The sequence below is a fragment of the Maylandia zebra genome, linkage group LG11 (assembly GCF_041146795.1).
Source record: "Maylandia zebra isolate NMK-2024a linkage group LG11, Mzebra_GT3a, whole genome shotgun sequence".
Taxonomy (NCBI): Eukaryota; Metazoa; Chordata; class Actinopteri; order Cichliformes; family Cichlidae; genus Maylandia; species Maylandia zebra.
In genome coordinates, this window is record NC_135177.1 from 33,617,084 (window position 1) to 33,629,373 (window position 12,290).

General features: G+C 42.1%; 1 protein-coding gene across 1 annotated transcript in view; it reads right to left on the minus strand.

Moving 5' to 3' along the window:
* Positions 1 to 505: 505 nt before the first annotated feature.
* Positions 506 to 12,290, minus strand: part of ube2e2 (ubiquitin-conjugating enzyme E2E 2) — a 36,002-nt gene continuing 24,217 nt past the window's right edge. The window contains exons 4-6 of the mRNA XM_004568523.5: positions 6,681 to 6,813; positions 3,818 to 3,965; positions 506 to 1,340 (exon numbers count right to left, since the gene is read on the minus strand). Of these exons, the coding sequence (XP_004568580.1) occupies positions 1,243 to 1,340; positions 3,818 to 3,965; positions 6,681 to 6,813 (379 nt within the window). The 3' untranslated portion in view covers positions 506 to 1,242. The remainder of the gene's footprint in view (positions 1,341 to 3,817; positions 3,966 to 6,680; positions 6,814 to 12,290) is intronic.

The window sequence follows — 12,290 nt, forward strand, 5'->3', positions numbered from 1 at the left end:
GATCTTTGTCTTTTTCAGTTTTGATGGGTCAAGAGCTCAGATTTTATTAGCCTACAAGCACCCCCCCCCCCCCCCCAAAAAAAACAAAACAAAACCAAAAAAACCAAAACAAAGTCAGCACAGCAGGAGACAAAATTCTAATGGCTTCAATGACATAAAATGAAAACCAATCGGGGACTACATCCATCTTTTGTATACAGTCTCTGCAATATCTTCAAAAGGTTTGTCTTTCTGTCCACAAACTGAAGGCCCATTTTGAGTTTCTGAGGTGTAAGACTAGCTAACTTAAAAACTTCACATCACATTCATGTGGGTAATAAAATCTACCCCTCACCCAGTGTGTGCCAAGAAGTGCTGTAATGTTTATGACTGTAATGTTTCATAATCAGGCGTGTTCGCGTATGTGAAACATGCAACATCAGCAGTCAGGAGGGTGCGCGACTGAATGAACAAGTGTAAATATTTAAGGGTGAAGAGATTGCAGTTACACACAGAGAGCAGAGCGTTTTCTCACAAGCCAACCACAGTGTGTTTTATTGGGTGCTTCAGTAATACAAGTGCACAACAAACCACTCTGCAATTGCAGAGGTGGCGGGTAGCCAGTAAATATACAAGTCCTGCCTCTTTCACAGGCAGACCTATACTTTTGCGGTCTGCCTCAAAAGCCTTTGAAAAAATACATACAGTACAAACAAAATCAGAGAAAGTTAAAAAGCATGAAGGAGCCACTTTCCTGTTCCATGCAGATATCATACTGGTGACAACCAAAAAAATAAAAACGAGAAAAACAAAGTAAAAGCATACTCTGCATGTTTGTTCCAGGTGCCACTAAGAAAATGAGAATACATAATGTATAGCTGAAGGACAATGCTTATGATAATTATAATATTCTGTGTTTTTTTTTCTCCAATACAATACTTCCAACATTCAGATATTGGAAAATAAAAATCCCAATCTACTCTTTGTATAAAAAAGAAGCTTTCAAGTCAACAAGGAACAAAGGACTTTTTTTTGTTTTCTTTTGTTTGTTTTTTGTTTTTACACAGAAAAGGTAGATAAAAGAGGGAAGAAGAAGAAGAAGAGGAGAAAGAGGAGGAAGATGGAAGAGGAAGGGTGACAGGAGGGCAGATTTACCGCTGCACTTAGTGAGTGTGCTTTGACAGACTAAGGGGTGAGAGAGGTAGAGAGAGGTTCAGTGAGGGGTGAGGGAGGTGAAGGAGGGGGCGGGTCACGGCAGGGAGTCTATGTGGCGTATCTCTTCGTCCATTGTTTGGCTATTCTGTCATGCTCTGTTCTGTTGGTCAAGTACTGTGTGGCGATGCTTCCCACCAGAGGGTCGGCTGAAACAGAGAGAGAGAGATCAATAAATCTTTATTACAGACTCAAAAGTCCAGATGTAAAACAAACAACACGTCAAATAAAATAAGCAATGGAAATGCAGCATAACAGAAGAATGTAGATCATTATGGTTGAGCGCTCTGGTTGCCAAACAATATCAAACAGAGGCTCATTCAAGCAGTCACTGAAGGAAAACCTGTGGATCTTTATTTTGATGTAACTGATTAATCTTTCTTCATCACTGAACTTTGCCTGCTTTCATTAATTTTAGTGCACGGTTAAAGTTGTTGGATGTATTTAATGCTGACTAGCTGTGCTTTGTGTTACGGCCATTGGGAGTCCTAATGAATAAAGAAATAAACGAACTGTCCTAAAGAAATGGTTTCCAAAGTAACCGTTTTCCCCTAACTGGCCAAGAAAACCAAAAACAGCAATATTTATTCCAGCTCTTGAGATGAGTACACTCTGCTCTCCGGTTTAGACACATCCCTGCATGCTGGAGGGCTGCTGTCAGATGGCAGCAACGTTTACAAGGAAACTGCCTCAATCTTTAAATTTGGCAAACTAAACAAGCTGTTTATCTGCACACACCGACAGACTTTCTTTCTTTTTAATCCTGCGAGTTCTTAATCCTAATCCTATGTTTCGGAGAAAAGCAAAAAGTACTTGTTGGTTAAAAATGTAAATGGGTTTTGACGTGTGTCTTTGGCTTCAGAGAACAAAAGCAACATTATCTGATAGCTCACAGTCAGGGTCCTCACTGATGATGGTTTAGACCTCAGAACCTTAAGTTAGATGCTTTGTAAAAGAAACCCGCTGTGGATGAGAGCAGCTGAAAAGATGTTTTTCCTTTAGCTTTTAAGCTTCTTGATAAGGTGGACTGATAAGATCTTCAGTGGCTTTTTGCCTGCAAAGTTTTGATTGCTTCACTGCTGCTGTTATAAATCTGTTTGTTGAGAAGACTTAAGGCTGCCTGGGCTGGACCTTAATAACTCTGATTCATGAACAAGTTCATGAACAGGTTTCCTGTTTTACACTTTGCACATGTCTATTTTTAGCCGCAAACGTCTTCCTGCTGTGCTTAGAATCATTGCCATCGTTGTTACGCTCTGCTACTGTGTGTAACATCACCACAGCCCTATAAACCATTTATCCTGGTGCTCTGTAGGTGTCACCATAAAGAACAAAAAGAACAGAACACAGCCCAACACTGGTACGGTCAAGAAAGCAGTCACACAGATTTTAAAGTTGTTTTTCCCAGAGTGATTCGTCTTTTGAAGATGCTGAAGCGGAGACTCTCTGAGCTTCTGTACGAGAGCAGTGAAACTGCAGTAAAGACCAAGCTGCCCGTACAAAGCAAGGCGTGCACCTGCACTTTGGCTAGTGCTGCCATTCACCAGGGCAACAAAGGCAAGTATAAACTAGGAGTAAGAACAGTCTCTTATTTTGGTAACCGTAAACACTTCCTGTATTTGAAAACAGGATACACTTGAAAAAATATTGATGTCTAAACCTCTGACTTTCGGTACTTTAATTACATTTAGACTTTCCTTGTAATTTTGTTACACAAGTAAAATGTTAAAGTTAATGGAATTGGGTCAAATAAAATTTACTAGACTCATATAGATTGAGTTTATACCAAGCATATTTTCCTTAATGAATAATAAAAAGCTTAAAAAAAAAATCAATTTGATTTTATTAAAAACTACTGCTGAAGAGGGCCAATAATTATTTTTCTGAGTGTATTAACAGCAAACTAAAATCTCTGTTGTTCACATTCACTTTAGCCTGTGAACTCAAGCTGCTGCTGGAAAAAAAAAAGTCACTGGACCAGCAGCTGGCCAAACCTCACCCGAATAACTTTTTTGCAGTATAGCTATGAGGAAGACTCTTTAATAGGGTCTCATCATACACTATACACCCAACAATGACTCAATTTCAAAGCATTAAGCTTAAAATTAGTGTAAATAACGTTAACATTTGATAACCTTACATTTTTCTACATAAAGTCCTGAGTTTCTGCTACTTCCTGTCTCACCTCTTCAAGTGTAGCTGCTTAATGGTTGCAGACACTGTGCAAACATAACATCTTGCTCTGAAGCCACAAAGCTAATAACAGCCCAGTGTTTTTTTTGGTTTGCTTTTTAACATGACATTGTGTTTTTTCTTATAAGACTGTGGGTCAGTTGTTCTTTCCTGGTGCGAAATGTGGTTTTGGTATTTACAACTTTAAGCTTCTAATTGTGCCAAATATCTGTCAGCATCTGACGGCCTTGGGGAAACAATGAGGGCTTGAATTGGCTGTGGTTTCCTTAATACACAGGAATAGTTAGCATTCTGGAAACATAAGACCACATTTCACATCAGAGTTAAGTAAAAACAAACACTGCATTCAAAGGACAGAAAGAAGGAAATGAAGACAGAACAGTTACCTACATTAAAAAGTCTCTGGCCATAACAAACAGCATTAAACAGATACCTGGGTTACAGTCTGTGAGCAGGGAGCAGATGGACAGCAACACCTTGGAGATGGTGAGGGCGGGGCTCCAGTTGTCCTTCAGGATGTCCAGGCAGATCACCCCCTGACTGTTGATGTTGCAGTGATAGATCCTGGTACGGAAAGTTACCTGCAGACACAAAGACAAATGCACTTTAGAGAAGAAGGGCTTTAAAAAAGAAAATAAGAGAAATATTTGAGATTTTCCCATCAGTGTTGTTTATGTTTTTATTTGGTGATCTCTGCATTAAACAAAACATGAGATCCCTTTTTCCCTTTGCCTTGTGGACATCATACCAGGTGAATCCAGAGCTGATTGTCAAGGAAGAGCTGTTGATTTACTGGCTGCTCTATGTAACCACCCTCAAATATCACTGAGCTCTGGGGAGAAAAGAATAAGACTCCGGGTACAAGGGGTGGAAATGAGCTACCTATGAAAGAGCTCCCCTTAGAGACAGGACGAGGAGCTCGGTCATGCAAGAGGGACTCTGAGTAGAGCCGCTACTCCTCCAAAAGGATCCAATTAAAATGGTTCCAGCTTCTGATCAGGATGCTTCCTGGATGCCAGCTTGGTGAGATGCTTTGTGCAACACCAACTGGGAGGAGACCCTGGGGCAGAACCAGGACCTTGGCTTCCCTGGGAACACCTCTGTCTCTTCTCCAGAGAAACTAAAAGCAGTGGCATTGGGAAGGCATCTCTGCCTACACAATTAAGATTAAGGCACTGACCTCCCAGCCCATTGTTCCTTCACTGGGCTGGTTTCAGTCATTATGCAAATGTACTGTTTATAAGGTTGGGGAAACCTGCAGTCAGCTGGGACTGAAGAAGTCACTTGGCTGAGTGACGAAACGTTTCTCCCACAAAACGCTACGTCCAGATGAGTAGAATCAACTTTTGGAGATTTACTTACCTGGATGATTGAGCATGCATCAAGACATCTCTGCCTACACTGTTAACCTCCCACCCCCCGGCACCTGGATCCAGATAAGTGGAAGTCCGTTTTAATTCCATAAACACTAACACTCAACCAACACTGAAAGCCACCACCCAGCAGAAGACGAGTAAAAAGGGCAACAAATGATTAAGCCTGTAAAACCAGCATGTTAGCTGTAAGTGGGATAAAATAAAAGATCTTAAAAAAAGAATATGTTACCATGTAGTCTGATACTTTCAGTGATAATAACAGGTGAGACAGAGGAGGGCAGCTTAAAAGCTTTTCTCCGTTACTCACATTAACACCGATGTATCAGCATCAGGCCTAGTATAATGGGTCTGCCTGATCGCTTCACTGAGGGCCATTCTGCACCATTTGTCACAGTTTCTGGATCAATACTGAGCCATAAATACACAGTTAATCTAAAACAGCTGTTTTTTATTATTGTGAACATGATTATTTTTGGTTTTATCCTCTGGAATTTTTCACATTTTTATATTTTTGCTGAAACTGGCTGGCCAACAGAGGGCAGCATGGTGTAAAAACAACCGAGCACATTGAGAGTTGATCAGCTTACCTGTCTCAGCAAACAGGCTCCTGCAACCACAGACTGCATAACACGCCCTCTCAGCTAACAGCCTCCAAACACAGAGCTGTCTATGTCTGCCGTCTCGCTCAGATTCGAGCTTGACATCTGTATGGTCCGGACACTTGACACCTCTGCTTCTCCAATCATGAACATCTGGCCCTCCTGACCCTGACCCTCCAGAGGAAACATCTAATGAGCGCTGGCACCCCCCCCCCAACCTATCCCCTCCTTTGGGGCCAGCGCTGAAAATCACACACAAGGCAGGACGTTATAAATAACCAACCCCTCCCACCCCCACCGCCTCTGCGGACACAGCGCTCCTCTTTCCTGGCTCAGAAACACAAACACATCCACCTGGTGAACTTGTTAGGTTGACTTTTTTTATTTTCTTGTAAAGCCTCAGATGTGAAAGTGTTTCTGCAGTGAGGAGTGTACGGTGGCTAAAGGACGAAGACGTGTGTGTGTGTGTGGGGGGGGGGGGGGGGGGGCTGGCTGTAGATCACAGTGTGTTGGAGGGGTTGGCGGTATTGAAGGGGGCGGAAACACTCGAGCTCCCTCTGGCTACAGAAAGCTGGGTTTGTTTGAGTCTGCTGTCAAACACAGAGTTGGTGGTTACATGGCACAAAGAGCGAGGAAGAGGGAGAGAAGAGGGTGAGGGAGCACGGGGAGGGGTGCACGTAACTAACATGGAGAGTGTGTGTGGGGGTGGGGGGGAATGAAGGCCAAGTGAAAGTATAATCGGGAGCACTACAGACTAAAGGAGATCGTCCCCAACAGTCTGCATGTTCAGTAAATGCCGTCAACTTGACATCACTAAAAGTACTCTGCAGACAACGCCACATATTACAAGAATGGGAGTCCTTTATACAGTGAAAACAGGACGGGTCAAATATTCAACTCAACTGCAGCACTTATTCCTCAAACAACATGTTTGATGTTGAACACCAAAGGAAGTCAAATAGAGCAGAAGTTAAGCTCTTACTGGAGAATCAACCAGCGAAAACAAAACAAAGGAAACTTACTTTTCAGATTTGAAAATGGGACGTGGGTGTCTACATTTGGGAATTGCAGGTTCAGATGTTGGTCTTTACCTTACTGCTGTGAAAATATCACACGAATGCGCTTTTATTATGAAAGGAAATATGTGGTCATGCTTTGTGCACTGCTGCAGGCTAATCATTGGTTTCCAGATTAAGAAATGAGCCAGATATATCCTCCACACCCCCACAGTCCGTCCAGAGTCTGTACAGTGTGTAGTTAATATTTGGCCCGCTGCTAAAAAATCCAAACGACTAAACAATTGCGTCTTCTGACTGCTGACCTTGGGGGGTTTGAAAGGGTAGTCTGGTGTGAAGGCGATGTCCAGGAAGAAGACCCCTCCCTCGTACACTGAGCCCGGTGGCCCCAGGATGGTCGACCTCCACTCGTAGATGTTGTCTCCTTTGGGGCCGGCGCTGGAAAATTGAAACAAAAGATTGGTTAATATGTTAATCAGCACGGAGCATTGAAATCGACATCCTGGTGTTCATACTGCCAGCGGGCTGATAGAGATTTGGGGCGGCAGCTGAGGCGGTGAAATGCCTGCTTCTGACAAGTTAATGATGGAGATTTGGGGAATGCTGAAGCCATGGAGGGTTGAGGGTTTTTTAGTTCAAGGCTATTTTTGAAGGATTTACACCATATTTCAAAATTTTGATCAGAAGATTGGATTTCTTGCCACTGGGGGGTCGAGGAAGTGAAGCATTTCTGAAAAACTGACACACACTAATGATACTGCATGAGCATGAGACCTCAATAAATGAAAGACACACAAAAAGCTAACAGAAGAAGACCAGCAACGCACGTGTACATGGAAATAATTCATCTGCAAAAAGGCTTTAATGCTCCAAAAAACAAAACAAAACAAACAAAAAAACAAAACAGTAATGGCCAGTGTTAGAGAGAGTGCTCTTTGGTTTTGTCCTGTGGTTTCTTCTCACTGGTTGATGTGGTAACAGAGATAAGCTCAATAATCAGCTCACAGATTCATTTTGGTGACACTTTTTTGGAAAATGTGCCAACTGGGCTCTAAAAATAAGACAGATAAAGCAATAACTAAGAAACAGTTGCATAAAGACTCTGCAGCTCTCCCTGAATGGATAAAAATACTTCAGGAAACGTGTGAAATGGAAGAATTGATATTCTCTCAGACTACACAACTACACACATCTGGGGAAAGCTGGGAAAAACACTGGATATCGTATCCGACTGAAATGAAATGCAATGATTTTTTTCTGCAGGTTTAGTTTTATTGTTTAGTTTTATTTTGTTTTTTTTTGTTTTTTAGGAAGAACTAATGGAGCAGATCTCTGGATATGAGTGTTACGCACACGGGCCCAGAATATGATTGTTTAGTTCTCCTAAAAGGAAAACTAAACCACCGCTATAATCATCAATAAAACATGAAGCTTGGGCAGGGAGCGCGTGTGTGTGAGCATGAAAGGAGGTGCACCCACACTTAAATACATTAATAAATCATAATATATACACTCTGACAATAAAAAAAAAAAAGAGCAGGTTATCGCCTCTCTTCATTTTGTTTCTCTTCCTGTGGACAGACTTGTACTCCACATCTTGAACAGCAGTTTGTGATGGTAGTCCTCGTTCTGCTCTGTAGCCTTGTGGTCACTTCAGCCAGCTCTCCACCTGCTGTAAGCTCTGGTTAGAGCGGACCACCAGCTCACAGCAAATCTCCATAACAGAACAAGTAGTGCCGTCACCACAAGTAGCCCAAGACGGTGGAGCTGGAAATGAGCCCACCCGTAGGGAAACATGAAGAGAGAGAAGGGCCGGGGCTGACTGGTTAGCAGACTGAATTTTGAAAATGAGAGTGTGGAGATTTTCTTGATAGTGGGGCCACCCACTCGAGTAAAGCTCATGGGTCATAAAACATATTCTCATAAATAAATGAATATTAGCAGAGTTCGTTTTCTACCATTCATTCGATTTAAACTTTGAGCAAGTGAAAACTGCCTCACTGAGGTACACAGAACAAAAATATTTGTGTTTGATTCTGCATCTGTAAATCTTATATTTAGGTGTATATTCTAATATATAAAGCATTTAATTCCACTACAATCTGGTGTACTTTGTGTCCAGATTTTTTACACATTCCAGCACTTTTTCTGTCACGTTTTCTTTTCCGTTGTTGAATGTGTGCCCTTCACTTTTAGTCCCGACACCATACGCATTTCATTTTACCACTGACGGCCATGATTGTGGGATTTATTTGTTCTATTTTTTGTTGAAAAATGACAAAAAAAAAAAAAAAATATGACCTTAAAGACTTTTACATGAGATATTTAAAAAGCCCAACTGGTGCAAAATGATTAAATATTCATGCTGTTTTTGTCTTCATTAGAGGAGTATTTATGTCGCGCAGAGATTGAAGGTCACATCTGTTGTATAGGCGCCGTAATTAATACCATTTCCATATTAAGGGCTTCCTTCCCCCCAACCACCATTGTCTACAATAAGACCCTGATCTGGCACAGAGCCATTTAGAGACCAGGACAATGTCCAGATCACAAAGCCCGGGACAATGAACAATCCCTCCTATTTCATGTAATTACCAGGGATGGTGTTTAATGCCAAACCTTAGCGTCTGGCAGATGTGCTAACAAATGTGTGCATATGAAGCGCAGGCACACAGGGCTGTGAGAGCACTTTTATTTAAACCAAGAGCTTGAGAGATATTTCCTGGAAGAGACTCTGCAACAGCCTCCAACGTTAAACTGTTAAAAGCAGCATCTGGCTCCAAGCATGCCCCTGACAATAGATCACTCTCCGTAAATAGAAATCAGACTTGAGACATTTCCTTCTTCCTTCCAGTGTCAACACACACAAATTTCCACTAATCTACTTTTACACTGCCCGTCTCTTAAGCCTTCTTTAATTAGCTCATTATGACTACTTATTCTCTGGGGAATTACAGCAGAATACACTTGATATAATAATAAAACAATCTGACTTTGAAAAGAATCGTGGTTTTAGTCATTTGTATCTGTAAACTTTAAAGTGTGATATCTAAAACAGTGCACGGTGACTGCTGGATGAGTGATTGTCGCATAAAGGACACAGGTGGTGTTAAACAGCACACGGGTGGTAAGAGGGTCCATTTAAACCGTGGAGTGTTACAACACTGGTTTAGTTTGTTTTGGCAGGCACAAACAGTGCTGTCTAAATATGCTGAAAAGACACCAAATAACCCCAAAATTTCAGGCTTCGTTTCGCCTCCAAACAAACGTTCGGACTGAGCACAACAGCTAAAGCCACTGTAGGCAGTGAGCACAAAGAAGAAGGATTTACAGGCACACAGAGACAGATGTTGACATCTGATAGCCAGCAGTTTGGGCCTGTCATAACAATATACAGTGAGGAAAAACACACATTATGAACTGCTCCTCTCATCCAACTATCCCTTCTAAAGAGAAGTTAAATCAGAGCAGAGAACTAGTGGACTAGAGCTTTCAGGACAGCAGATCTGTTTAGTGTAACATGTCAATCATAAGAGTAAGAAATGTCAAACATGGGCAACACTAGAACAAGCGGGTCAATTGAATCCACTGGCATTTTGAAGGAAAAAGTTAAAATCCTACACTGAAACCTGATGAGCACCTCTCAAAATCAATGTAGGAAAGAACAGCTGTGATTGGCTGGTTTGGTACCATCATTTCCTCCTGTGCATTTCCAGTTCCTGCTACTTAAATGCTGTCATTTTGATATGCATGTTATATGATGACCAAATGCTAGCTTGATTTTTTTAACAGATAAATATAAAGAGGGAGGAGTTGTGGTCGGGGATAGCATGTTGAGCCAGAGCAGATAAGTGAAAAAAACAGCAGTGCAGCCTGTACAGAACAGGGAGAATCACAGCTGACTGAGCAGAGTGTCCAGACTGTGAGAATCTAATTCAATTGAGTCATGAGTGAAATCCACCGGCGAGTAGCTGAATTGGACGGGTTTCAGGCCTGAGGAGCAGAAGGCTATGGTTCTCTGGGTTGGGGGAAGAAAGGCTGCCCCAAGCGAGGGAGTTCAAGTATCCTGGGAAGTCCTGCAGTAATGTAGGCGTTGCACCAGACTGTTGTTGTGAAGAGAGAGCTGAGCCAAAAGGCTTTACCATCCCTATTCCAACCCTCCCGTGGTCATGAGATCTAAAAGAGCAAGTTTGCGAAAACAAGCAGCTGAAATGAGTTTCCAGTGTAGGGTAGAGATAGGGAGAACAGCTGAACTGCTACTGCTGGTCTGGCCATCAAGTTAGGATGCACGCTCATCTAGAGGGGGGAACTCAGAAGTTCTGCTGGGAGAAGGATGTCTGAAATACTCCACGTAGCCTGAGACTACGTGGAAGGCTAACATACTACGATGGACTGGAGGTTGGATCTTTTTTGAAAACACGGAAAACTATTTGAAAGGGTTATTCACAAGTGGATTTGAAAATGTATTTGATCTGTAATCAAATGATTTGATTAACTTAAAAACAAAAAAGAATGATAAAATTTAGTTAAAAAATGAAAAATTCTTTGCGTGGCTGCTGATGTTGGAGCAACAAAAACAACTGCAATCTTTATACATCACACACCACTTAGTTTGTCCACTGAATGTGAACACAAGCTGAGCCACCCTGGAAAAGACTCGGTCCAAATTGGTCCGGACATGTTGTCATAACTGGCACCGCAGTCGTTATGTCAGCGCCTGCCTTTATGTGAACTCATTTTGTGCCTCATTCGCTGTTAACAGCAGGTTTTTACCTCATCCTTTAGTCTGAACAACTGTTCAAAACAACCTTCAGATGTTGTCAAATGATGCTTTATAACATCTAGCTTATTCCAAGCATACACCCACCTTTATCTGTGAGTGGGTATGGCTTTCAAACGCAGGCCTTTTAGTGTAAATCTGACTGATAAATAAATGATTTAGTTCTTTTCAAATGTGGACGAGTGAGCTGAGCCACTCACTGGCTCAACATTACTCTGCATTTCCTGCTGGGAAAGAACCACAAAGACAGCTTATTTTTCTTGCTTGAGGATATCTTCGTTCTGTGACTCTTTAGCTTACATTTCTGTGCTACATACACACAGACACACTCACATATCAAGGTAACACTTTTATCACATCTATTCAAAAGCTTCTGTGTCACCGCGGTGAATAAAAGAGGTGACTATTTCATTCTCTGGCATCCCCAATAGAAGGAGATGCTCACTTCTTTTGAGGGTGATGAGATTGTAGTGGCGATAATAACTCAGACATGAAGGAAAGATAGTGATGATAGGGCACGGCAGAGGTGCGCGCTCAGCAGCGAGATTGCTGTAGGGGAGCTGACAACCGCACAAGGGCTGTGGATAAAGGCTAAGTCAATAGCTGAATGTGCATGCCACCACTGGCTGTTGCTTGGAGACCTCCTCCCCCCACCGGCTCCGGCGCTCCCATGGTGCTTTGTTGCAGCTGGTTGAAGGCCAGCTCATTCAGGATCTGACAGTCTCTCTCTCTCAGAGGCTATTAGTTTTGGGAGATTTGAGCGCTGCAGCCGTCATAAAGTTCGAGTTGGTTCAGTTCATCTGCAGATGCACGATTTTAAGTGTTTGTAAGAGATTTCCTTCACCAGGCTGTTGTGGTGATCAGTTAAAATGCCTGATTAGTCGACTAATCGCATAAATAATCGGTGACTAGTCGACTATCAAAATAATCGTTTGTGGCAGCCCTATACCTAACTCCTAATGACCACAGAGAGGGTGCGACACACTGAGGAAGGCTCGCCCTCTGCCCACTACATCAGACTGTGGCAGCAACACCACAATATGACTATGTAGTAATTTTAATAGTCCATTTTAAATTAATAGTCAAAAAATGTGTTTGCATAATAATAAGCTCTGCAATTAATCTAGCCTTTAGT